This window comes from Microcaecilia unicolor, chromosome 6, assembly GCF_901765095.1.
Source record: "Microcaecilia unicolor chromosome 6, aMicUni1.1, whole genome shotgun sequence".
Classification (NCBI taxonomy): domain Eukaryota; kingdom Metazoa; phylum Chordata; class Amphibia; order Gymnophiona; family Siphonopidae; genus Microcaecilia; species Microcaecilia unicolor.
The window spans coordinates 90,270,345-90,297,111 of NC_044036.1; the positions used below are offsets into that span (position 1 = coordinate 90,270,345).

Consider the following 26,767-nt stretch of genomic DNA (forward strand, 5'->3'; position numbering starts at 1 on the left):
GGTTTGAACAGAGAGTTCTGCAGAACTTGTTTGGGGCCTGGAATACAACTGCACTCTCTTAGGCCCATTTTGTTTTGTTCCAGGCTGTACTCACGCAGTTGTATATAGCTTCAGATTAATTGCTGTTTTGTCCTTGCCATTTCGAGGCCCATTTGATCTATGGTTTTCGGTGAGCCTGGTAGCTAAGGATTCCCACATGTGAGAATATGGCCTGCTTGTTCTTGGAGTAAGCAAAGATACTTACCTGTAGCAGGTATTCTCAAAGGACGGCAGGCCATTCATTCTCAAATGCCCTCCCTTTGGAGTTGTCTCCTTTTCGCTTATGTTGGACTGATGGTCCCATGCTTTTGCAGCTGGCAGAAAGGCACTTGTGCATGCACAATGGGGATGCTACGTATGATTATAAAAAGCTGTTTTTTAAACTGTATAAGCTCTGCACTGGGTGACATGGATGATATCTATATGTGAGAATGAAAGGCCTGCTGTCCTCGGAGAATACTTGCTACATGTAAGTAGCTTTTTTTTTTTTTTTTAGCACAATGGACCCTAGTTTTAATGAACAAAAGGGTTCAATTTGAAATCCAGAAAAGTCCAACCCTTTTAGCCCATGCACTGATCAAAATAGGGTCTAACCACTCTTGTCCTTATCGAGAGAGTTAGCAATCTCCTCTGCAATGTCCCTCAGTGCCCCCTGTAGAGGAGGCTAAGACTTTAGTTCCACCTAGGAACATTTGGTTCATGGATGGGTCCTCCTTTTGGGACAAAGGTATATGATATATTCAGTACGCAGCCCTCAGCATAGACCAGGAAGTTCTAAAAGGTAAATCTGATAGTCATTCCTCAGCTCAGAACGCAGAAGTATTAGCTGTCCAGGCTGTGCTAATTCACACATGTCCACATATAGGTACTAACATATCTCATAAGTGCCTCATAACGCATCCTTTAATGATATACAGTGACAGTGATTATGTAGTACAAGCCTGCTCAGGATGGCTGAGTCAGTGGTCTCGTAATGGTTTCTGCACTGCTGATGGCAAGCCCTTGCAGCAAGGACAATTGTGGAAATGGATTGGGAATTGGTTACAGTGTCATCCAGGTAAATTAATGATACGTCATGTTAAATCACACCAGGACCCCCATCATTCCCTGGAAGCTTCTTTTTTTTTATATTGTTTATTGATGACACATGCATTACATCGAAATATGAAGCATATCAAGGAATACATATTGTCCAGTTTGTACCGTATTACATGGCATATGCATTTACTAGTCATCAGTTTTAACTTTTATCCCATTAACCCCACTATCATGTAAGTAGCTTTTTAAAAAAAAATTGTTAGGAACAAATCCTTACAGAAAATTAGTGGAATATCACATATAATAAATCATGAAATCCTAATTCAACATATTTCTATTCTAGACTAATTTTACCAGTCCTCAATAAGGAGAGATCCAAGTACACAAACAGTATAAGCAAAACTATCTAAAAAGATAGGTATGAAAAATTACCCTAGTATGAAGACTATCATTAATTCATAATAACTCAAGGAAGTTGATCTAAACGGGCTGGGTGTGGCACTTGCCGACAACCAGCCTCTACATTTTTATTACTCAAAAACATTACTAATTGAGATGGTTCAAAAACTATATAAATAGTAATAAGATGTTTTATCATACATTTGCAGGGAAACTTAAGTACAAAAGCAGCTCCACTATCCACTACTCTAGGACGCAGAAGCAGAAACTGCTTTCTACGTCTTTGTATAGCTGTAGCAACATCAGGAAACATCATTGCTTTCAAATATAAAAATGTAGAGCTTCTGTGCTTAAAGAATAGTCTCGGCAGCCAATCCTTATCAGGATCCAGTGCAACAATGACTAACAATGTGGATGGAATAATTACATCTTCTTTTGAGGATTGCAGAAATGCAGTGAAGTTCAAACTATCTTGAGAAATAGGAGAATATCCTGCCCACCTTCACCAGTCTTCTTTTTAAATGGTGGTAAATAATAAGCTGCTGCACGTCTTATATTCCGCCTGAACCGATATACTCATATCACCCTTCTCCTCAGGTCACTTCACTGGCTTCCGATGAGATACCATATACAGTTCAAGCTTCTCCTTCTTACCTACAAATGCACTCGGTCTGCAGCCCCTCACTACCTCTCTACCCTCATCGCCCCTTACGTGCCCGCCCGAAACCTCCGCTCACAAGACAAATCCCTCCTCTCAGTACCCTTCTCCACCACCGCCAACTCAGGCTCCGCCCATTCTGCCTCGCCTCACCCTATGCTTGGAATAAACTTCCTGAGCCCTTACGCCAAGCCCCCTCCCTACCCATCTTCAAATCCTTGCTCAAAGCCCACCTCTTCAATGTCGCCTTCGGCACCTAACCTTTATACCTCTATTCAGGAAATCTAGACTGCCCCATTTTGACTGCCCCTACTTGACTGACTGTACATTTGTCCTTTAGATTGTAAGCTCTTTGAGCAGGGACTGTCCTTCTATGTTAAATTGTACAGCGCTGCGTAACCCTAGTAGCGCTTTAGAAATGTTAAGTAGTAGTATAAGCACGAGCTATAGGTGGTAACGATTGGGAATGTACTTGCAAAGATTCCAACATACATTTCCTGAACATATCATGGGTGGAAATCCCAGACATCTTAGGGAAATTAATCAGATGCAAATTCTTGCGTCTGACTGTATTTTCCAAATTTTTCACATTTTATTAATAGAGCAGAATTGTCTTTGACCAAAGGAGTTGATATAGTATCAATCTTCTTGACTGTTTCCTCTGTCTTTTGAATATGAGTCTCACAAGCAGTTAAACGAAAATCATGATTCTCCCTGGACAGATTTCTCTTGCAGCCACACAAGTGAAGTGACTCCCCCATGACGTCACGGACCCGGACCTATAGCAAAGCTTAAAGCTTTAATTAAAACGTAGCTTACTACGCCTGCGTGCAGCTTCCCGCCGTATCACCCCCCCCCATAACCCCCCAGTAGTCACCGCCCCTTCCCAGTTTTATTCTTCCCGCTCTGGCGGTCAGACCCGTTGACTAACTCGTTAGTGCAGCTCTCGCGTTTATTTTTTTCTTTTGTTATTTTTTTATCTACTTTTTCTCTCAACAATTACCAACCAATTTAATTTAGCAGCCCTCCTCTTCCCGACCATGTCGGCGAAGAAACATGGATTTAAACGCTGCTCACAGTGTACCAACAAAATGTCCCTCACAGACCCGCATGACCGGTGTGTCCACTGCCTAGGCACGACGCACTTAGACTCCAGCTGCGATAAATGTGCAGCCATGCTCCCTCGGACGAGACAGATAAGGCACTTAAAGATGAAAGCAGTAGTGGAGGACTTACCTCAGCAGTCGGGTAAGAAAGCAAGGAATAAAAAACGGCACTGTGAGGAACCCCCGGAGAGTGCTTTGCCTAGCAAAAGGCAACAGTCTCTGCCACCACAACTCCAGCTAGTTGTCGGTGCTCAGACTCAACCCCAGCAAACACCATCTGTTGAGAAAAACCAGCATGGTCGTTCTGGGCACCGCAGCACTTCTTCCCCACTGCATCCTCGGCACCGGGAGAGTGCCTCCGATCAGATTCGGCACCGGGAGAGCCTTTCCCCTGGCCATAGGCACCGAGGAAGCCTTTCTCCTGCACGTCGGCACCGAAGCAGCTCCTCCTCTGCTCATCGGCACCGTCAGGACTCCTCCCACTCGCATCACAAGGCTGGCTCCTCCCACTCATCGCATCACACAGCTGGCTCCGCCCACCCTGTGCATCACAGCCACAGCTCCTCCCCTGCTTCACTCCATCAGGGTTACTCCTCCCCTCCTGAGTTGCAGGCTGCTACAAAGCACTTTTCTGACACCTCTCCTCCTGCTCTGGCTCAGGCAATGCCTCTCTCTCCACAGGACAAACAGGCGATACTCTCTCCTCACCACCATTCAGGAGCTCGGGCAACAGTCTCTCCTGCGGACTTCTCCTCTATGCCACTGTCCCAATCAAACCAGGATATTCTCCATCTGCTGCGGGCTTTTTTGGCTAATCAAAATCTCTCAGCTCACCAGCACCCCACGACCAGCCAGCAACCACTACGTCCGGCGGCAGCAGGGATTTCGCCCCCGGATCGACCAGCCCCTCGGCAGCGCTCACGCTCAGAGTCCTTTTCAGACTCTCTGGCTGCAGACAATTTTTCAGACTCTGGCTCTTCCCCACCCCCATCTCAGAGATGCTCCAGATCGTCCTCTCCTGATGCCCACTCCGATCTCCTCGCGGGCTCTTTGGGTCTACCTTCTGACCCCTCTCCCCCACTACCATCTAAATCATCTCAACCAGAGGATACTTCCTATCCAAAATTTCTCCTCAAATTGGCATCAGCCTTGGATATTCCCTCCTCTTCTCAACCGGATCCCCGATCCAAAAAATGACAGGCTCTGCGCTATAAGGAGGCACCGAAAGACATCATCGCGTTGCCTTTGCACGAAGTGCTGGCGGACCAACACAAGTTGGTGTGGTCTACCCCATTCACATCTCTCCCCACCAAGAAGAGTTTGGATACGAAATACAAAGTCCAAGATACTTGGGGCTTCGGTAAACCACAACTATCTCACCACTCCATAGTGGTCCAGTCCGCCATGCGTAAACACAAAAGCTCACGAGACCATTCTAATTTTCCACCAACGAAAGACATGAAGCTCATGGATCTCATGGGTAAGAAGATGTATCAAAGCTCCATGCTCAATGCCCGCATAGGGCTTCACATCTTCCATTATACCGACTATCAATTCACCATACTAGACAACTTCTCACGAGCACTGGATTCCCTCCCTGCGGCACTGCAACCTCAATTCCGGCCACTGCTTCAAAATCTGGAAGAATGCGCCACCAATTTAATCAGAGCCGCCCACGACTCATACGACACGTCGGTTCGAGGGGCCGCGGTAGGCCTTTCCACACGCCGGTTAGCGTGGCTGAAAGCATCCGGCCTACGTGAGGACGTTCATAACAGAGTGGCTGATGCTCCCTGCACAGGGGATAACCTGTTTGGTGACGGAGTTAAGGATATCATCGACAACATCAAACAAGATTGCACCACTCTGGACACCTTGGAAGAGGACAACATCAATCAGCCCAGGTCGTCCTTTCATCGCTCGTCCTATGGCACGCCGAAAAGGAGGTATCAACCTCGACGACAGTACCCCTTCAATAAATACAACACAAACTACAGGTTTAACAACAAGCAACATAGACCTCAGCAGTCTAAGAAAACATATCGTGAGCGGCGGACATCCAAACCAGCGCCCTCGACGGCGCCCAAGCCCTTATCCTCTTTTTGACAAGCAGATGGCTATGCAGCTACCGGTGGGAGGTCGTCTTCAGATTTTTGCCCCTCATTGGCCCCCTATAACATCGGACAAGTGGGTCCTCTCCATTGTCAACCAGGGGTACCTTCTTCACTTTACGACCCCCCCACCTCTCCCCCGCATAGTCACTTCACAAGTTCCTTCGTCTCACATCCACCTACTTCACGACGAGATTTCCCGCCTCCTGCGCATCAGGGCAATCGAACCGGTACCAGAATGTTCCCAGAATACAGGATTTTATTCCAGATTCTTTCTTATTCAGAAGAAGAACGGCGGTTTGCGTTCTATTCTGGACTTACGCTCCCTGAACAAATTTCTAAAAAAAGAGAAGTTCCGCATGACGACTCTCCAAATGATTCTTCCACTGCTCGATCAGAACGCATGGCTTGTGTCCCTGGACCTGCAGGATGCATATCTCCACATCCCGATCCACCCAGCGTCCAGAAGTTACCTGCGTTTTCAAGTCCACTCTCACCACTATCAATTCCGAGTTCTTCCCTTCGGCCTCTCCTCAGCACCACGAGTGTTCACAAAATGTGTCATCACCATCATCGCTCACCTGCGCCAGCAAAGGGTCACAATCTTCCCTTACCTCGACGACTGGCTCATCGCGTCGCCAACTGCTCAGGAGGCCCTCCACTCTCTAGCAAAGGTCACCTCACTTCTCCAGACTCTGGGATTCCTCATCAACGTGGACAAATCTCACCTCATTCCCACGCAACATCTCGAGTTTATAGGAGCTGTTCTCCATACCCAGCAGATGCTAGCGTTTTTGCCCCTCAACAGGGCCACACGGATTTCCATCCTCATCGCCCGCCTGACCCAGGTCTCAGTCACATCTGCCCGAACGTTACTCGTGCTTCTGGGCCATATGGCGGCTACCATTCCAGTACTCCCGCTAGCCAGGCTCCATATGAGACCGCTACAGTGGCACCTCCGGGACAAGTGGATCCAAGCTCTTCAGCCGCTATCTGCAAAGATACCTCTCTCTCACAGTCTGAAGACCTCGCTGCAATGGTGGGCCCATGCCCCCCATCTCCTCCAGGGTATGCCCTTCCGGCCCCCCCTGCCGTCCGTTTATCTAACAACCGACACCTCCAAGCAGGGGTGGGGAGCGCATCTGGGCCCCTACATGACTCAAGGACATTGGACGCCCAAAGAAATGACATACAGTATCAACCTGCTAGAGTTGCGAGCCATCAGATTAGCGCTTCAAGCCTTTCAGCCACACCTCTCGCAACAGCGGATTCATGTGCAGACAGACAATCAGGTGGCCATGTACTATGTCAACAAGCAAGGCGGCACCGGCTCCCGACAGCTGTGCCGGGAAGCTGTACATCTCTGGCAGGTGGTCCTGAAGCTTCAGTCCACCATCTCGGCCTCCTACCTGCCCGGAGTGCAGAATACCTTGGCAGACTCACTCAGCAGGAAGCTACAACCGCACGAGTGGTCACTCAAGACCACTGTTACGCAAGATCTGTTCGACAAGTGGGGTCACCCTCTAGTCGATCTCTTCGCGTCCCCTCTCAACGCCAAGTGTCGCAGATTCTGCTCCAAGTTTCCCAGTCCGCGCAGACTGGCAGAAGATGCCTTTCACATTCCGTGGACAGAAGGCCTCCTCTATGCATTTCCTCCAATCCCTCTCATCTCCAAGACAATCCAAAAGGCCAAATCAGACGGAGCATCTCTGTTGTTAATAGCTCCGTACTGGCCGAGACAAGCCTGGTTCACGGCTCTCCTGAACCTTACGACATGCCCTCCACTTCCGCTGCCTCTGGAACCAGACCTTCTCACACAGCAGCAGGGCAGTCTCCTGCACCCAAACCTCGCATCCCTCCGCCTCATGGCCTGGCGGATCAGCCCCACTCCAGCCTGATGTTCTCACATGGGGTGCTGAGGGTCCTCCTCGCGTCCAGGAAGGACTCTACTCTCAAGTCCTACAATGCAAAATGGCAGCGTTTCTCTCGCTGGTGTTCCGGCCATCACCTCCACCCTGCCAACGCTCCTCTCTCCCGCGTCTTGGATTACCTGCTCCATCTTTCAGAGTCACAGCTGTCTTACTCCTCCATCCGGCTCCATCTCTCAGCTCTCTCGGTGTTCCATGACCCGGTGGATGACTTATCCCTCATGCAGCACCCTGTGGTGAAACGCTTTCTCAAAGGACTCATGCATCTCTATCCTCCCATTCGCCCTCCAACTCAGGCATGGGACCTTAACCTGGTGCTCAATGCACTCACAACCTCTCCATTTGAGCCACTTCAGTCAACCGACCTCAAATATCTCACTTGGAAAACACTGTTCTTGATCACGTTGACTTCGGCACGGCGCATCGGCGAAATCCAGGCTCTCGTCCACTATCCACCCTATACTCAACTACTACACGATAAGGCGGTGCTCCGTACTCATCCGAAGTTTCTGCCGAAGGTGGTCTCACCTTCCCATCTCAATCAAACCATCATGCTGCCCACCTTCTTTCCTCCTCCACATGTTTCCGAGGACCATAAGAGATTTCATACGCTGGATTGCCTAAGAGCCCTTACCATCTATTTGGATAGAACTAAAGGCACCAATAGGCCTTCTCAATTATTCCTTTCACTCCGCTCTCCTCACCGCCCAAGGCCAGTAACCAAGGGGACTCTATCCCAGTGGATTGCGAACTGTATCACCTTATGCTACCAGCTCGCCGCAGCCACTCCCTCACAGATTCCGCATATTACAGCTCATAATCTGAGGGCCATGGCGGCCACGAAAGCTCATCTGCAACGAACTTCCCTGCAGGATATTTGCAGAGCAGCTACGTGGTCCACTGTGCACACGTTTGTGAAACATTACTGCATGGATACCGCTTCAGCTACTGATGCGGCCTTCGGCCAGGCGGTCCTTTCTTCTGTGACCTGAGGCGACAACTACCACCTCCTCCTCTCACAGGTACCAGTTTACCTTTTTTCTTCTGTTCCTTTTACAGTACCATGTGTGCCCGCAGGGGCGTCTTGTTCACCTGTTACCTGTGGAGCTGGGGAATCTTCACTTGTGTGGCTGCAAGAGAAATCTGTCCAGGGAGAAATAGAAGTTGCTTACCTGTAACGGTAGTTCTCCTTGGACAGATGATCTTGCAGCCACACAATCCCTCCCAACCCTCCCTTAAGTTGCCGCTAGCTTTTTTACCAAACTGGGAAGGGGCGGTGACTACTGGGGGGTTATGGGGGGGGTGATACGGCGGGAAGCTGCACGCAGGCGTAGTAAGCTACGTTTTAATTAAAGCTTTAAGCTTTGCTATAGGTCCGGGTCCGTGACGTCATGGGGGAGTCACTTCACTTGTGTGGCTGCAAGATCATCTGTCCAAGGAGAACTACCGTTACAGGTAAGCAACTTCTATTTTTCCATGAAAGATTTCTTATGGTATATAATTTTTATATACATATAAGTAAAATACAGCCTAATGGTATATAATTTTTATATACATATAAGTAAAATACAGCCTAAGTATATCTCTAACATTATTACAAAGAAAGGAAAGATACAGTCTTTTCAAGACATATCTTAAAACAATGGCTTCATTAGACCCCAATCTCAGATGGGGGGGGGGGGGGGGTAGGAAAATAGTGAAGTTTACTTTCAAAGTCAAACAATAATTAAAGCAACTATGGCGTTTTTTCTCATTCTATTTTGTCTCTATTGTTGTTTAGCTTCTAGGAAGGATTTAAGCTGATCAGGCATATAATAAACATATTTTATCTGATTTAAACTTATGACACATTTGCACGGGTATGCAAGAAGGAAGAAACCTCCTAGTTCAAGTATTTTGGACCTCATAGAGAGAAACTTTTTTCTTTTCTCTTGTGTAATCTTAGTTACATCTGGGTATAACCATACTTTTTGGCCCCCCAAATATGCGGTTAACTGATTTAAAGTAAAGTCGCATTATTGAATTTAAATCTTGCTGGAAGACAAAGGAAACAATCAGTGTCCCCCTTTCACATGCATCTTCAAGAGATTGTTCCAATATGGCTGTAACATTTTGCAAGTCAATAGATCTTTCTCCTTCTGAATTTTTCATTGTAGTTGGTACATAATAGATTTTATTCAATGGTGGTATAACTTCTTGGGGAAACTTCAAATTCTCTTTCAAAAATCTAGTAAACATATCCAATGGAGACACTCCCAAAAGTATAGAAAAATTTAACAACCGAAGATTCAATCTCCTATTGAAGTTCTCCATTTGTTCAATCTTTCTTCTTATTTCTAAATTATCTTTTATCACAGCCAACTTAAATTCATCTGTTTGCTTAGTCTCTCTCTGCAAGGCCTCTATTTCCAAAACAAAATCTTGTCTCACCGTTACTATAGAGTTCTTCACTTCCTGCATATTCAAATTCAAAGTTTTCACCTCTTCAGATGACTGCCGTAAGGTTTTCTCCATTTCAAGCAATTTCAGCCAAATTGCCCCCAGATTTACCTCCGTTTCTAAGCCCGCTACTGATGGTATCGCTGCAAGTTCAGGTTCCCCACAGGGCTCACCGGATTTACCCTTTCCAGGTTCCTCAGGAAACCCCGCCTGACTCGCTGCAGTTGCTGGGCGTGGAGGAAGCTTAGAGCTCGGCGGGGGAGAAAGAGATGTTTCAGCTTTCAGCGGGGGGACTACTTCACCAGCTCCTTCCGCTATGGAATCCCTCCCGCTTATTCGAGAAACAGCGGGGAAGAAGCATTCCAATCCTGGTTTCGCCGAGGTAGACGTCTCAGTAGGGGGGGGAATCCCCCGAATCGTCCCCTTGCGTTTTGTATGGGGCATGTTAAAAAGAAGAATTAAATGTTCGGCAAAAACAAAGTAGGAGCTCGCTTACTGCACACCTGCTCACGGCACCATCTTGACACACCCCTCTTCCATGAAAGATTTCAACTTCAACACTTGACAGTTACTTTGCGCTAGTTGCTTAGCCTTGCCCCAATCAGGCAAAGTCCATAAAAATGTTTTTTTTTTTTAGGTATATTAAAAGCAGGAAACCAGCAAAAGAATCGATTGGACTGCTAGATGACTGAGGGGTAAAAGGTGCGATCAGGGAAGACAAAGTCATAGCGGAGAGATTAAATGTCAAGATCGGGAGGCGGGGCTGGTGGTTGGGAGGCGGGGATAGTTCTGGGCAGACTTGTACGGTCTGTGCCAGAGCCGGTGGTGGGAAGCGGGACTGGTGGTTGGGAGGCGGGGATAGTGCTGGGCAGACTTGTACGGTCTGTGCCAGAGCCGGTGGTTGGGAGGTGGGGCTGGTGGTTGGGAGGCGGAGATAGTGCTGGGCAGACTTATACGGTCTGTTCCCTGAAGAGCACAGGTACAAATCAAAGTAGGGTATACACAAAAAGTAGCAAATATGAGTTATCTTGTTGGGCAGACTGGTTGGACCGTGCAGGTCTTTTTCTGCCGTCATCTACTATGTTACTATGTTACTATGTAAATGAATTCGGTCTTCACCGAGGAAGATTTGGGAGACATACTGGTGCCAGAAATGGTATTCAAAGCTGACGAGTTGGAAAAACTGAATGAATTCTCTATAAACCTGGAGGATGTAATGGGGCAGTTCTACAAATTGAAGAGTAGCAAATCTCCTGAACCGGATGGTATTCATCCCAGAGTACTGATAGAACTGAAAAATGAACTTGCGGAGCTATTGTTAGTAATATGTAATTTATCCTTAAAATTGACACAAAGTTATTCAAAGTCGTTAACTCGCGACAGGATTGTGAAAAATTACAGAAGGACCTTACGAGACTGGAAGACTGGGCAGCTAAATGGCAGATGACGTTTAATGTGAGCAAGTGCAAGGTGATTCATGTGGGAAAAAAGAACTCGAATTATAGCTACGTCATGCAAGGTTCCACGTTTGGAGTTACGGACCAAGAAAGGGATCTGGGTGTCGTCGTCGATAATACGCTGAAACCTTCTGCTCAGTGTGCTGCTGCGACTTGGAAAGCGAATAGAATGTTGGGTATTATTAGGAAAGGTATGGAAAACAGGTGTGAGGATGTTATAATGCTGTTATATCACTCCATGGTACGACCGCACCTTGATTATTGTGTTCAATTCTGGTCGCTGCATCTCAAGAAAGATATAATGGAATTGGAAAAGGTGCAGCAAAGGGCGACTAAAATGATAGTGGGGATGGGACGACTTCCCTATGAAGAAAGACTAAGGAGGTTAGGGCTTTCCAGCTTGGAGAAGAGACGGCTGAGGGGAGACATGATAGAGTTATGTAAAATAATGAGTGGAGTGGAACAGGTGGATGTGAAGCGTCTGTTCACGCTTTCCAAAAATACTAGGACTAGGGGGCATGCGATGAAACTACAGTGTAATAAATTTAAAACAAATCGGAGAAAATATTTTCTTCACCCAACGCGTAATTAAACTCTGGAATTCGTTGCCGGAGAACGTGGTGAAGGCGGTTAGCTTGGCAGAGTTTAAAAGGGGGTTAGACGGTTTCCTAAAGGACAATTCCATAAACCACTACTAAATGGACTTGGGAAAAATCCACAATTCCGGGAATAACATGTATAGAATGTTTGTACGTTTGGGAAGCTTGCCAGGTGCCCTTGACCTAGATTGGCCGCTGTCGTGGACAGGATACTGGGCTCGATGGACCCTTGGTCCTTTCCCAGTGTGGCATTACTTATGTACCGGAAGATTGGAGGGTGGTCAATGTAACGCTTATTTTTTAAAAAGGTTCCAGAGTAGATCCGAGAAATTATAGACCGGAGAGTTTGACGTCAGTGCCGGGCAAAATGGTAGAGACTATTGTAAAGAACAAAATTACAGAGCATATTCAAATCCATGGATTAATGAGACAAAGCCAACATGGATTTATTAAAGGGAAATCTTGCCTCACCAATCTGTTGCATTTCTTTGAAGGGGTGAACAAACATGTGGATAAAGGTGAGCCAGTTGATATTGTGTATCTGGATTTTCAGAAGGCGTTTGACAAAGTACCTCATGAAAGACTCCAGAGGAATTTGGAGAGTCATGGGATAGGAGGTACTGTCCTATTGTGGATTAAAAACTTGATAAAAGATAAAAAAACAGAGTAGGGTTAAATGGTCAGTATTCTCAATGGAGAAGGGTAGTTAGTGGGGTAGTTAGTCATGAAAGACTCCAGGGGGTGTCAATACAAGAAGGAACTATGAAGCATATGTTTTTGGATTTAACAAACTTTACAATCCTCCTTAGAGGTGATTACTCAGAGGTTAACTTTAGTGGCTACTGTCGCTTTAGAGATGGATTGTACTTTGGTACCGCACTAGTTTTTGGGATCTAATATTCTGGTATTTCCTGATCAATCAAAGGCTATGGAAAGGATGAGAGAGGAATTATTTGCTTTAAAACCAAGTTCTCTGGCACTCGAGGCTAGCCTATTAAAATGTCCTTGTAATTGTTGTGTTCTTTTTGAGGGTAATTCCTATTTGTTAACTCCAAACAGTTATTAGACTTTATAAAAAATAAAGAGGATATGAAGGCTTTGGGTATGGCTCCACAGATTTGAATGCTATAATTTGACTGCAGGTATAGTCCAGAATTATTTTTCAGATTGTACATATTAATATTCCTTAACGGGCAAAATGGTAGAGACTATTATTAAGAACAAAATTACAGAGCATATTCAAAAGCATGGATTAATGAGACAAAGTCAACATGGATTTAGTGAAGGGAAATCTTGCCTCACCAATCTACTACATTTCTTTGAAGGGGTGAACAAACATGTGGATAAAGGGGAGCCGGTTGATATTGTGTATCTGGATTTTCAGAAGGCGTTTGACAAAGTACCTCATGAAAGACTCCAGAGGAATTTGGAGGGTCATGGGATAGGAGGTACTGTCCTATTGTGGATTAAAAACTGGATAAAAGATAAAAAACAGAGTAGGGTTAAATGGTCAGTATTCTCAATGGAGAAGGGTAGTTAGTGGGGTTCCCCAGGGGTCTGTGCTGGGACTGCTGCTTTTTAACATATTTATAAATGACCTAGAGATGGGAGTAACTAGTGAGGTAAATAAATTTGCTGATGACACAAAGTTATTCAAAGTTGTTAAATCGCGGGAGGATTGTACTACAGTATTTTATTTATACCTTGACCTTCCTCCTACCACCTCTACCCCCTTCACAACTGTCAGATATTGCTCTTCATATAGACCTTTGTTTCCACCAGTGGCATAGCCACAGAGGGGCCTCAGGACCTGACCTCCCACTTTGGGCTCAGACCCCCTCCAAATGTGCAGCTCCCGATAAATGGCTAGTGGGGGTGCTGAAACCCCACCAGCCAAAGAAATTTGTTGCTGAGCTGCTCACCTCCTTCTTGTGCTGTTGCAGTACAGAAGAAGTGAGCGGCATGCCTCCAGCTGCTGATGCCAGAACTCCTTGCGCATGCTCAGTTTGCACAAGAACTCAGCATGCTTGTGGAGTTTTGGCGGCTGGAGGCATGTACAGCAGCAGCGCAAGGACAAGGTTTGGCTGGTGGGGCTTCTGCATCCCCAACAGGAAAATATATATTTGGTACACCTTTTTTTTTGGGGGGGGGGGGGAGATGGAGAGAATGCGTTGACCCCCTCAATCTACCTCTCCCCCCCCCCCCAAATCAGAGGGCTGTCTATGCCCCTGGTTTCCACTCTGACATCCTTAAGACTTACTGTTTGAGTAATCTGCTTCTTGCCACAGGAGTTAAGGAATTCCATAAGGTTTCCATATGACTTGGAATACTTTTCCACTTACGTGAGAGGCGTTTTAAGTTTGACTTTCTTAACAAAATAATGTTTTTCACTGTCTCTGCAAACAAGTATAATCTTGAGTTAGTAAAAAAAACAAAAACTGGGGTTGTTTTAATTTAAGTGACTTTGAGTATGACAAATATGTTTGTTTTTACTTAAAGAAGAGTTTCACAAAGTATTTTATTTCCATCTTGCATGCCTTGCGGAGCATCTGCAATAGATAATTGTTGGTATTTTCATCATTGTGTTGCTTTCTTCTGATCGTTTTTTGAATGGTTCTTGGCTTAGTGCTTAAAGGTCCTGTTGGTCCCTCAAAGTACCACTGGTAGTTGATTGCTTTAGAATTCATTATGCACAAGGAAGTATTTCAGTGAGTGCAAAACTTGTCTTGCTGCCTAACAGCAGCAGTGTAGAAGAATATTGCACTATCCTGTGTTTTTTTTTCTGAAGACAAGTAGAATCACTAGTCATATGTATAAATAACATTGTGCAGTGAACTAATTGGATGCTTTCCAGAACTTGTTTGCGAAATGTAGGTGTAACATGAGTTTCCTTAGCATCCCTCCTGACTGAATCAGAAATGACTGATGGATTGTGCACGCCTTCCAGCAGGTGGAGACTGAGAACTTTGATTCTGATGTGAGCCTATAATACTCATGCCCAGCCTCAGTTTGAATCGTTGTTCTTGGTCTCCAGTAGGTGGTTGGTGTGGTGAGCCCTTCAGTCTCAGTATTTTCTTCTTGCTTTTTGTTTCTGCTTCTTTATTCTTATCTTTGTACAGGCAAAAAAAAAAAAGAAGAAGAAGAGATTATTGGAAAAAAAAGAAAAGATACCGGTTCATGCTATCCTATCTGTGCTCCCAGCCCCAGTGCAAACAAACAAGCTAATAGGGTTAGCTTGCTGGCAGAGGCTGAGGCCCATGGGAGTTCTCTATTGTCTCAGGGGTGCTACACTCGGGTAGCCGAGTCTCTCCCCCCTTCCACCCCCTGTAGTCCTTTTTTGGACTTCGTGCCTCACCTCTTTGAGGGAAGGGTGTTTGAGTGCTGAGGGGAGACAGCCACTTCCTTTTTTTTTTCCTTGAACAAAAAAAAAAAAAAGAGAGAGTTTTGAAAAAAAAAAAAAAAAAAGCCAAATGGGGTCTCTGCTTTGGTTTGCTGGTTGCTGCCAGTTCTGCTCTCTTACCGACTTGGAGTGGCTGTCTCTCCGCTGTGTCTTTGTGTGCTCTGTTCTGCTCGGGGTCCATGAGTGAAAAGTTGAAGCACTACACGGTTTGTCAGCGCCACAGGGTGTTGACATCTGGGTTTGCAAATATTGCATGGCATCTGTGTGTTCAGGGGCTCCCGAACAGTTAGTTTCAGTGCGCTTTAGCAGCGCTAGTGGAGCCGCGGCCCCGGGTGGAGAATCGGGCGTCAACAGACTGGCAGTTCGTGTTTCGACGGGAACTACTGCCATTTTGGATTCGCATGCTGCAGAGTCAGAGTGGCCCCTGTGGCTCATGTCACTTGGTTCCCCTCCTTCTGTAGCTTCTGTGGCAATTCCTGGGGCAGTTGAGGGAGGTTTTCCCCCAGAATGTGTATTGACCATATGTAAGACCTTTCTTTTGAAGCACTCAGCTCCCTTCTCAGGGGTCCTCAGTCTGTCTTACCTAAGTGCCCTAGGCTGCTTTGGGATGATGAGGTAGAAGATGAAGCTCCTGGTGATTGCAAAGATGTTTGATAGGTCATTGTTGTGGTACAGTCAGGAGAATTTCTCACAGCGTTGGACTTGACCGAAGCTTATTTGCACAGTCTGATTCTTCGCAGCATCAGAGATTCCTTCGTTTTGCAGTGTTGTGGCGCCGTTATCAGTTCTGTGCCATGCCATTTGTGCTGGGGGCGGCCCCTCAGACCTTTAACAAGGTAACGGTGGTGGTCGCGGCAGCTCTCCCCAGGCAGGGTATGCTTGTTCGTCCCTATCTGGACGATTGGCTGATCAGAGCGAAGTCATATCAAGAAAGTCTTCAGGTAACAGCCAAGGTCGTTCAGTACCATCAAAACGTTAGAAAGCACAGGACCTAAATACAGATGTGATTGAGTGCTGCTCCTAAGCGCTGACATGTGCATCATTCACCTGTCCTTTCTGCACCATCAGAGAGATTCCAGTCAAATAGTAGTATTAACCTTTGCCTTACTCTGTCGTGCTTCAATACTGGTTGTGTAAAGGCTGCCCCAGCATAAGATTCTCTGTGTTCTGACTGCGCAGACCAAGAGGCATATTTTCAAAGCACTTTGGGAGGCTAAGTTCCATAGGTTTCTATGGAACTTTGGGAGGCTAAGTGCTTTGAAAATGAGCCTCCAAGTGTGTGTGCCATTTTGTCATTTAAATATGATTGCTCTTGTTATGAATGTAGTAGATCTTTCCTATCTGTATATTGGAATTATTTTCTTGTAAATTTTCTTGTTTTTATTTGTAAACCACCATGATCTGATAAAGTTAGTCAGTGTGTCAAAATGTTAATATACATAAACACGCTGCTGTCGACACAGACTTCTCTTATTTATTTAGATTTATTTATTTAGATTTTGCTCACACCTTTTTCAGTAGTAGCTCAAGGTGAGTTACATTCAGGTACTCTGGATATTTCTCTGTCCCAGGAGGGCTCACAATCTAAGTTTGTACCTGAGGCAATGGAGGGTTAAGTAACTTGCCCAAGATCACAAGGAGCAGCAGTGGGATTTGAACTGGCCACCTCTGGTTTACAAGACCAGTGCTCTTACCACTAGGCCACTCCTCCATTCCACTCTTAAGCAATAGATGGTATTTTACAGGTGCCACCCGTGACCCATCCCCTGTTCCTGTATGAAATGAGTTTCCCTATGAGGGCATCTCTTGAGTTGTCAAGAGGTTCTGTTTCCAATGCAGTAGGAAACAGAGCCCCATTAAGATGTTTTTGGCATCTTCATCAAGGAACCATGAGTCACTGCTCTGGCCATCTCAATCCATGGCCTCTTGCAAGCACAAGAGGTTCATATGTGGCAAGCTCCCCACCCCTAATGATTCAGCCTGTATTTAAACAGATACACTTAACTTCAGCTGGCACTTTGTTTCAATGAAGCCAAACTTTTGCATTTATCAGTGATAGTCGGATATAAATAAGGCAAGAAACACAGAGAATTTTCTAATATGCTACTTAATAAAAGTTCTAAGGTCTTGAATGCCTGAAGTCAAGAAGATGTGCCACTGTACAATGTTATCTGTGTGAATTGTAGCAGATTAACTTTATATGATTCAATATATGCATTCCATTTTCCACAGGCTATAGAGGTTATTCAGCCTGTCTCACCACTTGCAGTCTAAACTGGTTGTGGCTAAAACAGATGAAATGTGATACTCTCAGGATATGATGTTTTTGATATATCTCCTAGAAACCATGCTTTTGCTATTACTGCCAGATGTCTTGTACATCAATGTGCATTTGGCTTTTGTGAGGACATGTACATCAATGTGTATTTGGCTTTTGTGAGGACATGTACACAAATCTTGCAGATACTTTGTGTACTGGAAACTAAATTGTGATTTCACCCATGTTGTGAGGACTTGTACTGTTTGCATCAGTGTTTCCCCAAGTCCAGTCCTGGAGGACCCCTTGCCAGTCAGGTTTTCAAGATATTCATAATGAATATTCATGAACTTGATTTGCTTCCATTATATGCAAATCTTTTTTCATGCATATTCATTGTGAAAACCTGACTGGCAAAGGGTACTCCAAGACCAGCCTTGGGAAACACTGGTGTACAGAGCACACTTACTACAGCAGGGCAACCTACATCCTGCCATTGAAGCCTGAAGACCATGGGAATTATACACAGAAAACAGCCCACACAAACTTTATTAACCAGAGTTTTGGCAATTTTAAATACTGATTTCACAAATGCTTTCAGAATAACAGCAGAGATCTCATTACCCTTTTAAAGTAATGGTAACAGACCATTCAGATGGTAATTTATGTTCATTCAGTCATCACATTGAGTTTTATTGGCAGTGGATTATAAGGTGCATTTTGTAAAAACTTTTCTTTGTGTGGCCTACTAGGGATAGTCCTCCAATAATTTAATGTCCTAATTTTTTAGAAATAACTGTGTTTTCATATTAGAATCTTCCGCTGTTAAATATTTTAGCTGGTGTCTCTGAAACATCAGAAAAATGTTTATTCTTATCCTTCTTTTGCAGGAGTTGTCGAGCTGTGGTTGGAACAAAAAAGAGAAGTACAGTTCTGCTCCAAATGCAGTTGCCTTTACCAGAAGATTTAACCAAGTGAGTTTCTATTGTTAATATAGTATTTTGGTTACATATGAAAAGCTAAACATTTTATTAGTAGTCAATACTCGTCACGAGTCAAGATGGGGGTGAGCCCTTGGACCATAACTGGGCATCCACCGTCCTCCCAACCTAGAGGCCAGGAGGGTCCTGACTGCCAGCAGGCGAGTCACTCCTAGAAGGGAGGGTGGAACCAGGACCTGGGGTGGCTCTGAGAAGAGCCCTTGGGGGCATGTCTGGTAGAACCGGGACCTGGGGTGAGCAGGAACCCTCGGAGGCAAGGCTGGTAACCAGGCAAGTCAAGGCTGAGGGCAAGGCTGGGCTGGAGGCAAGGCTAGACTGGAGACAAGGCAGGGCTGAGACAAGGCTGGGCTTGGAGGCAAGGCAGGTTGGAGACAAAGCAGGTCTGAAGGCAAGGCAGGAGCCACAGACATGTTGCAACGGCAGTGAGAGAGGTTGACCAGCTGCCTTAAAAGGGACTGGGCATCTGATGTTATCTGAGTGAGCCCAGCCAGTCTCTGTGCTTTGGCTCTTTAAAAGACATTCTGGCACACGCACATGCACCTAAGGATACTGGGGACAAAAGTGGTGTCGCCGTCGTCCTACTGCACTGAAGACTTGGCATGGGGGTTCTCCAGAGAGAGCTGTGAGACCTGACCTCACCCCCAGTAAGGCCTGCCAGTGAGACAGGGCACAGCCCTGCTGTGACAATACTCAACTATTGATAGCAGCAAAAAGAACATTGTCCCATCAATTCTGCCCAGTTGCAATTTTTCCACTTACAGTAAATGTATAATTTCCACATTGAGCACACCACTAGCTTTTTACCCAAACTTTTTACCTGAACTTTAATCCCCTTTCTTACCATTCCCTTTTGTCAGTCCCCAAGCATGTCCTGAATCTAATTTCCCCTGTGACCTGTGCTTAGTGGCAAAATTTCCTCTGAAATGTGACGGAATATTTGCCTGCGTATTTGTGAAGATTGGTAGTCAATCTAGTTTCATAGATTACTTTTAGTTATTTACAGATTAGGTTGTTGATGTGTAAATGTAGACATGTAAAATATGTCCCCTTTTCTGTATATATATATATTTTTAATTCTTTATTTATCATTTTTCAAAATGATTACTACTTGAATACTACTTGAATAGGCAAAAACAGTTGGAATATTTTAAAGAAATTCTGCATAAAAAGAAATGTGTATAACTTATATTAGACCACCATAATTGAGGGATAGAAGCCGTTACAAACTCAGGAGATAAGATTCATGTAAACTACTTTAAAGGAAAAGCATAGCACATTATCCACATTTTAATCCAACCCTTTAACCCTTATTTAACTCCTAAATATTTTACATTACATTTGCAAGGATAATTCAAATTAAATGATGCACCCAGTGTCAAGGTGGAAGTTCTTAATGCAAGGAATTCTTTTCTTCTTGCCTGGGTTTGTTTAGTTACGTCTGGGAAAACCAAGATTTTTCCACCATAGAATGGAATTTGTAAGTTCTTCAAAGCCATTTTCCGCACTGTCTCCTGATCTTGTTGAGATATAAAAAAGTGTTTGTCTCTCCATTGTTGGTGATAAAGAAGTTTCAATCTGTTACATTTCAATCCCCTTGTGGTTGTGGGAGATTTTGTAAATCTTCATTACTATTTTTTGTGGGTAAATAATAAATTTTGTTCAAAGGTGGTTTATTCTCAGGAGAAAATTTTAAATTCTCTATTAAATATCTTTTAAATATTTCCAAAGGTGTATATACTGGTGTACGTGGAAAATTTAACAGATGAAGATTTAGTCTCCTATTATAGTTTTCAAAATGTTCCAATTTATTATGTATCATAGTAGTATCCTTTATCAATTTTATTGAAGTTTCTTTCAGTTTCACATTTTCCTCAGACAAATGGTTAATCTTTTCAGTTATCTCATTTTTCATCGATGCAAATGATATTGATACATTTTGAACATTACTCACAAGTGCTTCTATTTTGCCAGTTGAGGCCATCACAGTTTGCAGCGTCTCCCAAATCGCTTCAAGTGTTACCGTCGCAGAAGAGACCTTGGAATTTCCTGGCCTCTGTACAGCAGTATTCTGAGCTTCAGTTGAAGTGAGGGCCTCGGCTGACAGTGCGACGTCAGGCCCCAGATGTGTGTTCCCTTCGTCGACTTTGCGAGTTCGGGATCCACCCCCACTATCGGTCTCAGCCGGCTGCGACGGAGGGGACAATGATATGTCCTGTCCCAGGAGTTCAGCCTCTCCTTGGGCTGTCAACTCAGCGGGAACTCCTGCCGCTAGTAAAGTGGATCTTGCGAGGAAACTCTCCAGAGTTTGCTGGGTAGATGTTGACGTTAGTGCCGGCTGGGTCGCGGCTCTAATAGATCCTTTTCTCTTCGTATGTGGCATGATTCAGAATCGGCTGTTAGAAAAAGTTTTCCGAGGAAAAATGACGAAGAAAATAAGGTTTAAATCCAGCAGTCTCCGCATAGTCACTAGCGGAACGCTGTTAGTGCCGCCGTCTTGCTTCTGCCCCCCATCCCTTTTTCTGTATATTTTAACAAGACCAGGACTCCACTAAGTGTCAAGTCAAATAGATGTATCTCCCCCTCCCCCATACAAAAATGTAGAAAAAGGTGAAAAATATATTGGAGATACATATAGATATTAGCACAGTATTGCTACGGTAGGAGTGCTAATCTTGATGACTCATAAAGGGGGTAAACACATCAAAGGTGGGTCCAAATATGGAAGCAAATGCATGGATGGTCTATACACATTCAGTACTCAGCAGTTACAAGGTTCCCTGGTAGTGGAAGATGGCCATGTAGTGCTTGCAGGGAAAAAACTTGCACCTGGGTCCATTGATAGCCATACACTTGCACCGCCAGACATCCAGTGTCCTCCCGTCCAACCTCCGGAGTTGACGATAAATATCAAGATCCTCTGTTTGCACATACATGGCTTTTCCCAAGCAATGCTTAGGGCAGCCTTAAGGTGGCGGCCAGATCCATGTGCATGTGGTCCAGGCCCTGTAATTATATACAGTACCCATTATTGGGAGCTGCCACATGCACATGCAGGATGAAGGCAAGGGAGCAAAATTTTTCTGACAAAGCGACCTCCTGGCACTCATATTCGTGCACAATGAGGAGTGCATCTTCAGCAAGGGCAGGTGCAGTGTCCCACAGGCAACAGAGAGAAGAATCTGGGAGGATATCCAGAAGACCCTGGCAAGGTAAGGACCTGTGCTGACAGCGAACTCCCATACCCTACCCACTACTACTACTACTAATCATCATTTCTGTAAAACTACTAGACATATGCAGCGCTGTACACATTATATACAGATGCTTTCTCTGTCCCTAGAGGGCTCACAATCTAAGTTTTGTACCTGGGGCAATGGAGAGTTAAGTGACTTGCCCAAGGAGCTGCAGTGGGAATTGAATGCAGGTTGCCAGGATCAAAGCCCACTACACTAAGCAGTAGGCCACTTCTTTACCTCATAGGTGATACCCTGCTAATCCACACAGGTAGCAAGACAGTGACAGCACGTTTGCACAGCTGCAGCAAGGTGACCAGTGCACACATACAGTACTGCGCAGCTGCCATATATACAGTGACTCTCGTGGGCACAAAGGTGCCAGCACACCTCATTATGGCACTAAAGTAGACCATCTCTGTCTGCCCCCCCCCCCCCCCATTGTACAGGCCACCTTACCACACTCTGACCCAACCAATTAGTGTTGTGAGAGGAGATAACAGCTTGCTATGAGGGATGTCTGTTTTATGATTATCAGCATCATCCCAAACCCTTCATGTGCTGCGGCAGAGAGCATTATTGTATATTGCCCACAGGCCTGACTCAAGTAGCACTTTACCGACATCAGGTGTCACCTGCAACAGTGGAGAGATATGTCCCTTTAACCACATACCCTCACTGTCTATGTCAGCTAAGCCAAACAACTTGGGCTATTATAGCTCTGATGACTTTGAGCCCCAGCGTACATCAATGGCAGCCCTTGAGGAGCAGCTCAGAGCCATGCTGTAGGAAGACATGAGGTGCCTCCTGTTTCTCAGGAGCTCCAACCCATCCTGGAGGCCTGTGCACTGCCTGTGTGCAGCACATTGATATCGAAGCCTTGAGGGGCCTCTGCATTGAAACTGTGTCTGTTTCCAGCGCCTCGGGGGAGGGGGAAAACACCATAGGGAACAGAGGATTCCTGGTTCCTCAATGCTGTTCCCTCGGGCCTGAACAAACATATGAGGCAAAGACTGTCTCCAGGATGTCTTCTGTGAGACTAATTCTAATCACTCCCGAGTATCTGAGGGGGCTCCAGAGGTCCTCTGGGAAGAGGGGTCCTTTGGTGTTCCCTCAGACCCCTCCTTGCCACATGAAAGGAGAAAGTCACCCCCAGAGGAACTCTGTTTTTTTTTTTTTTTTTACTTAGAAGAAATGGCTAAGTCCATACCATTTGGTTTAGAGACTGAAGATGAGCCCAATGCAGAGATGTTGGACATCTACAGTTTGATGCCCCTCCCCCCTGCCCAAAGGAAGCTTGTGATGTTGCTTTGGTGCAGATTCCTTAAGCTAGTGAAAATGAAGCAGTAGGAAACTTCCCTCTTTGTACAGCAGATGAACAAGGAGAATACTATTTATAGAGTCCTGGAGGCTCCGGCATTCAAGAAGCTCCAGCTTCCTCATCATTCCATGATGGTAAAATCTGCTCTCAAAAGAGCTGAGAGTTCCAAGACTCATTCCTTGGTGCCCTCGGGAAGAGAGATCCAGACCTTTGAATATTTTGGGAAGAAGTTTTATCAGAACGCTATGCTTACGTCCCACATAGCTTCTTACCAGCTATTAATGAGCATGCACTTGTGGAACATTGTGTGCAGTGTGGTAGAGTTCACAGACACTCTCCCCTGGGTGAAGGCTGAGGAGCTTCATCAGCTAGTAGCCAAAGAGCTGGAAAGTACATTGTGCCAGGCAACTTATACTTTTGATATGGCTGTGCACGTCAGACCTGGACTCAGTGGTTCAGGAGAAGCTGACGGACATTTCATGCTCAAGAGAGAACCTTTATGGTGGCAAGGGGGAAAAGGTAGAAGACTTCATCAAGAAACATCCTGGCACCATCAAGTCACTATCCCAGCCCACTCCCGGCTTGGCCTCACATCAAGAAGGTACTCTGGTAGAGGGAAATAGGACTAACTACTCTCAGAGGTGTAGGTTTCTTTCCCAATTTTAACCTCCTCAGAATAACCAGGGCTGTCGCTCCTGCCCAAGGTAGCAGAGGACCCAGAGATCCCAACGGGCTTCCTAGTCAAAGCAGGGGACAAGCTTTTAACTGGGTCCAAGAGCGCATACCTGCAATTCTTCGAGGACAAGAAGGACAGATTATTAGTGATGAGAGACGTCACCAACAGAACCCCAGGATGGATGCTGCCCAGCGTTAAGAAGCTTCCTGAAGCCTTTGGTATGCCTGACCATGAATGAGTGAGCGTCTGCCTGAAGTCCCTGTCCCGTCCCTGTGGGTTCTGTCTCTGTCCTCATCCCATTGCCGTGGGTTCTGCCTCTGTCCCGTCTCTGTGCACCCTGTCTCTGTCCCTGCCCCATCCCTGCAGGTTCTTTCCCTGTCCCCTCCCTATCCCCTCGGGCTCTGTCCTCATCTGCAGAAGCCTTGAACACTTATGACTTTATATTTAAATCTTTTTATTAAAAGTATAAGAAGGCACAATATATTGTGCAAAACAGAAAACAATAACAACAAGCAACTATAATAACCCCCCCCTCCCTCTAACCTTCCAACCTCAACAGTAGCTGACTTCTACTAAATCCTAAGCCACCCTGTTAAAATGTCCAGGGGTACAAATTACGATTCGTTCTGTATCCCGTAGCAGGGGAAAGCACTGTTATGATTTTTAAATCTGTGTATGAGTAAGTCGTCAACAATCTCAGGATTCAGTCTCATACATATTCATTTTGGAAATCCTGAAAACCAGGCTGAGTTGTTGACCTCAAGGATTGGATATGAGGTTCCATGTCATAAAACCTTATGTACAGAAGTACCATCTTATCTTGCATTCATGGTATTGCTCTATGTTCCAGGGAGGGCTCTTAGATCAGCATTGACTACCTCCTCTTTCTAGGGCACGTTGGGAATCCACAAGAGAGAAGGCATTTTTTTTAGTTGGTCCCCATTTTAATTTTTTTTAATCTATTACTTATTTATATTAGGGCAGAATGTTCTTTCAAGAAATTCAAAGGTCTGTTGAAATCTTATTATTTTTCTTTATCATTGGGGTTGGGAGGATTAGTGATTTTGGATATGTTATGAGCTTCAGACTTTTTGACTTTACGGAGATGTCTTGTGGGAAATCTCAGTGTTCTGGTTAAGTAGGTTTTGTCTTGAATGTATATCTTTCCTATATTTTAATGAAGTTCCTTTTTTGTCTTTTTTTTTTTGAATTACTATTGCAAACAGCTTTAATTTGCTTAAATTTAGCAGTATAGTACATTTTTAATAAACCATTTGCACTGAATGTAAAATACAGTGCACACTAAAACAGAAAAAACAAATGACATGAAATGGATAAACAGCACAAATAAATAAAGACAATGCATACTCAGAGAATGCCTTTGGGAATATTATGAACAGATGGAGTATATTTTTGCGGTCTTAAATATTTTTATTTTTATATGCTTTTTTTCCTTTCAGGTGAGCTTTTGGGTTGTTCGAGAGATTCTTCATGCACAGACTTTGAAAATCAGAGCAGAAGTTTTGAGCCACTACATTAAAACTGCTAAGGTACAAAGGCCTTCTTAATGAAAAATAACATTCTTTATCATTCTGCTAGTCTAGACCAGATGAGTGGGTTATGCATAACCAGAAAAGAAAGACAAAGAACATTGAAAATTCAGTTATGTCATTACTAGTATAAGAGATGGTGTAGTCCTGGGCCTTGCCAGTATTTCTCTGCCTCTAGTAGATTGTGCAAACGGACTGGTGCAGCAGGATGATTTTTTTTATTTTTTGCCCGGCCTGACTTCTGGAGCATAGTCTATGGCCTGTAGCCACATGATTAGGTTCATAGCTGAATGACCTCTTAGGGATTGGCCTACTGATCTTTTCCCTGATTGAGCAGAAGTTTCTCCCATGAGCCCCAAGCTACAATGAACAGGTCTTTATTTGGTGAGGCAGTGGTCCATTGCAGCAGTGACCAGAAGACAAGTATGGGGGCTCTGGGGAGATGGCTGCTGGCAGCAGAGTTGTGAGTAGGGCTTGGTCTCAAGGGAACTCCATTGGCAACCCCACAATGGATAATGGTGGTTGCAGGATTAAACCTCAGGGCATGGGTAGCTCATTGTCTCCATCACAGTGCTTAAGGCCTTTGGACCAAAATGGAAGCATTCTGGTCAGTCAATCATCTGGAACTCAGAGCTGTCTGAAAGGCACTAAGAGCCTTCCAATCCATATTCAGGGGGAACCACGTATGGATTCCATCACAGCCGTATCTTACGTAGATAGGCACTGAACTCGCTATAGAGGCTTGTATATTGATTCAGTAGGCAGAAAAGCATGTACCCATGATTTTTGCAGATCACATTGCTGGGATGTTGAATGTTCAACTGGATTATCTGACCAGAAACTCTCTGAATCCAGAGGAATGGGAGTTAACATTTTTTCAGCTGATCACAAAGAAATGGGGAACTCCAGCTCTGGATCTGTAGGTATCTTGCCACAATATGAAAGTTCCTTGATTCTTCAGCAGAAGAAGAGTGTGTGGTTTAGAAGGAATAGATGCATTTCTCCAGAAGTGGCTAGAGACAGAATTGTTGTACATTTTCCCTACACGGGATTCTACTTCATCTGGGACAGATAATTCTGATAGATCTAAGCTGGCCTAGAAGATCTTGGTATACAGATCTAATGCAGCTCCTCATAGACAAAATATTTTGACTTCCTCTGCTTCTCTCTCAGGGGCCCATACAGATGAAAGATCTGTCCCTGTTTTGTCGTACAGCTTAGCTTTTGAAAGATCCAAGTTAAGAAAGGTTTTTCTGTAGATATGATTACTGCTTTATTTCAGACTAGAAAGTATTCCACTTCAGCATGTGCACGTGTTTGGAGAGTATTTGAAGCTTGGTATTTGGAAAGAGCTATTTCTCCTTTTTCTTCTTCCTTACCTTAAATTTTGGCCTTTTTACAGGAAGGTTTTAAAAAGGGCCTAGCCTATTGAGTTAAAATATTGGCATTGGCTTGCTTATTGAGGAAGTCTTTTAAATTCCTCTCTCTGCATCCATAGTAACATAGTAGAAGACGGCAGAAAAAGACCTGCACGGTCTATCCAGTCTGCCCAACA

The 26,767-nt window shown here is 44.9% G+C and overlaps 1 protein-coding gene across 3 annotated transcripts in view; it reads left to right on the top strand.

The window, feature by feature from the left end:
• The window catches only part of RALGPS2 (Ral GEF with PH domain and SH3 binding motif 2), a 677,704-nt gene that overhangs the window by 134,090 nt on the left and 516,847 nt on the right, over positions 1-26,767 (top strand). For all 3 annotated transcript variants that reach the window (XM_030206437.1, XM_030206439.1, XM_030206438.1), the window contains 2 exons: positions 18,322-18,405; positions 25,123-25,212. In XM_030206437.1, coding sequence (XP_030062297.1) covers positions 18,322-18,405; positions 25,123-25,212 — 174 coding nt within the window. The remainder of the gene's footprint in view (positions 1-18,321; positions 18,406-25,122; positions 25,213-26,767) is intronic.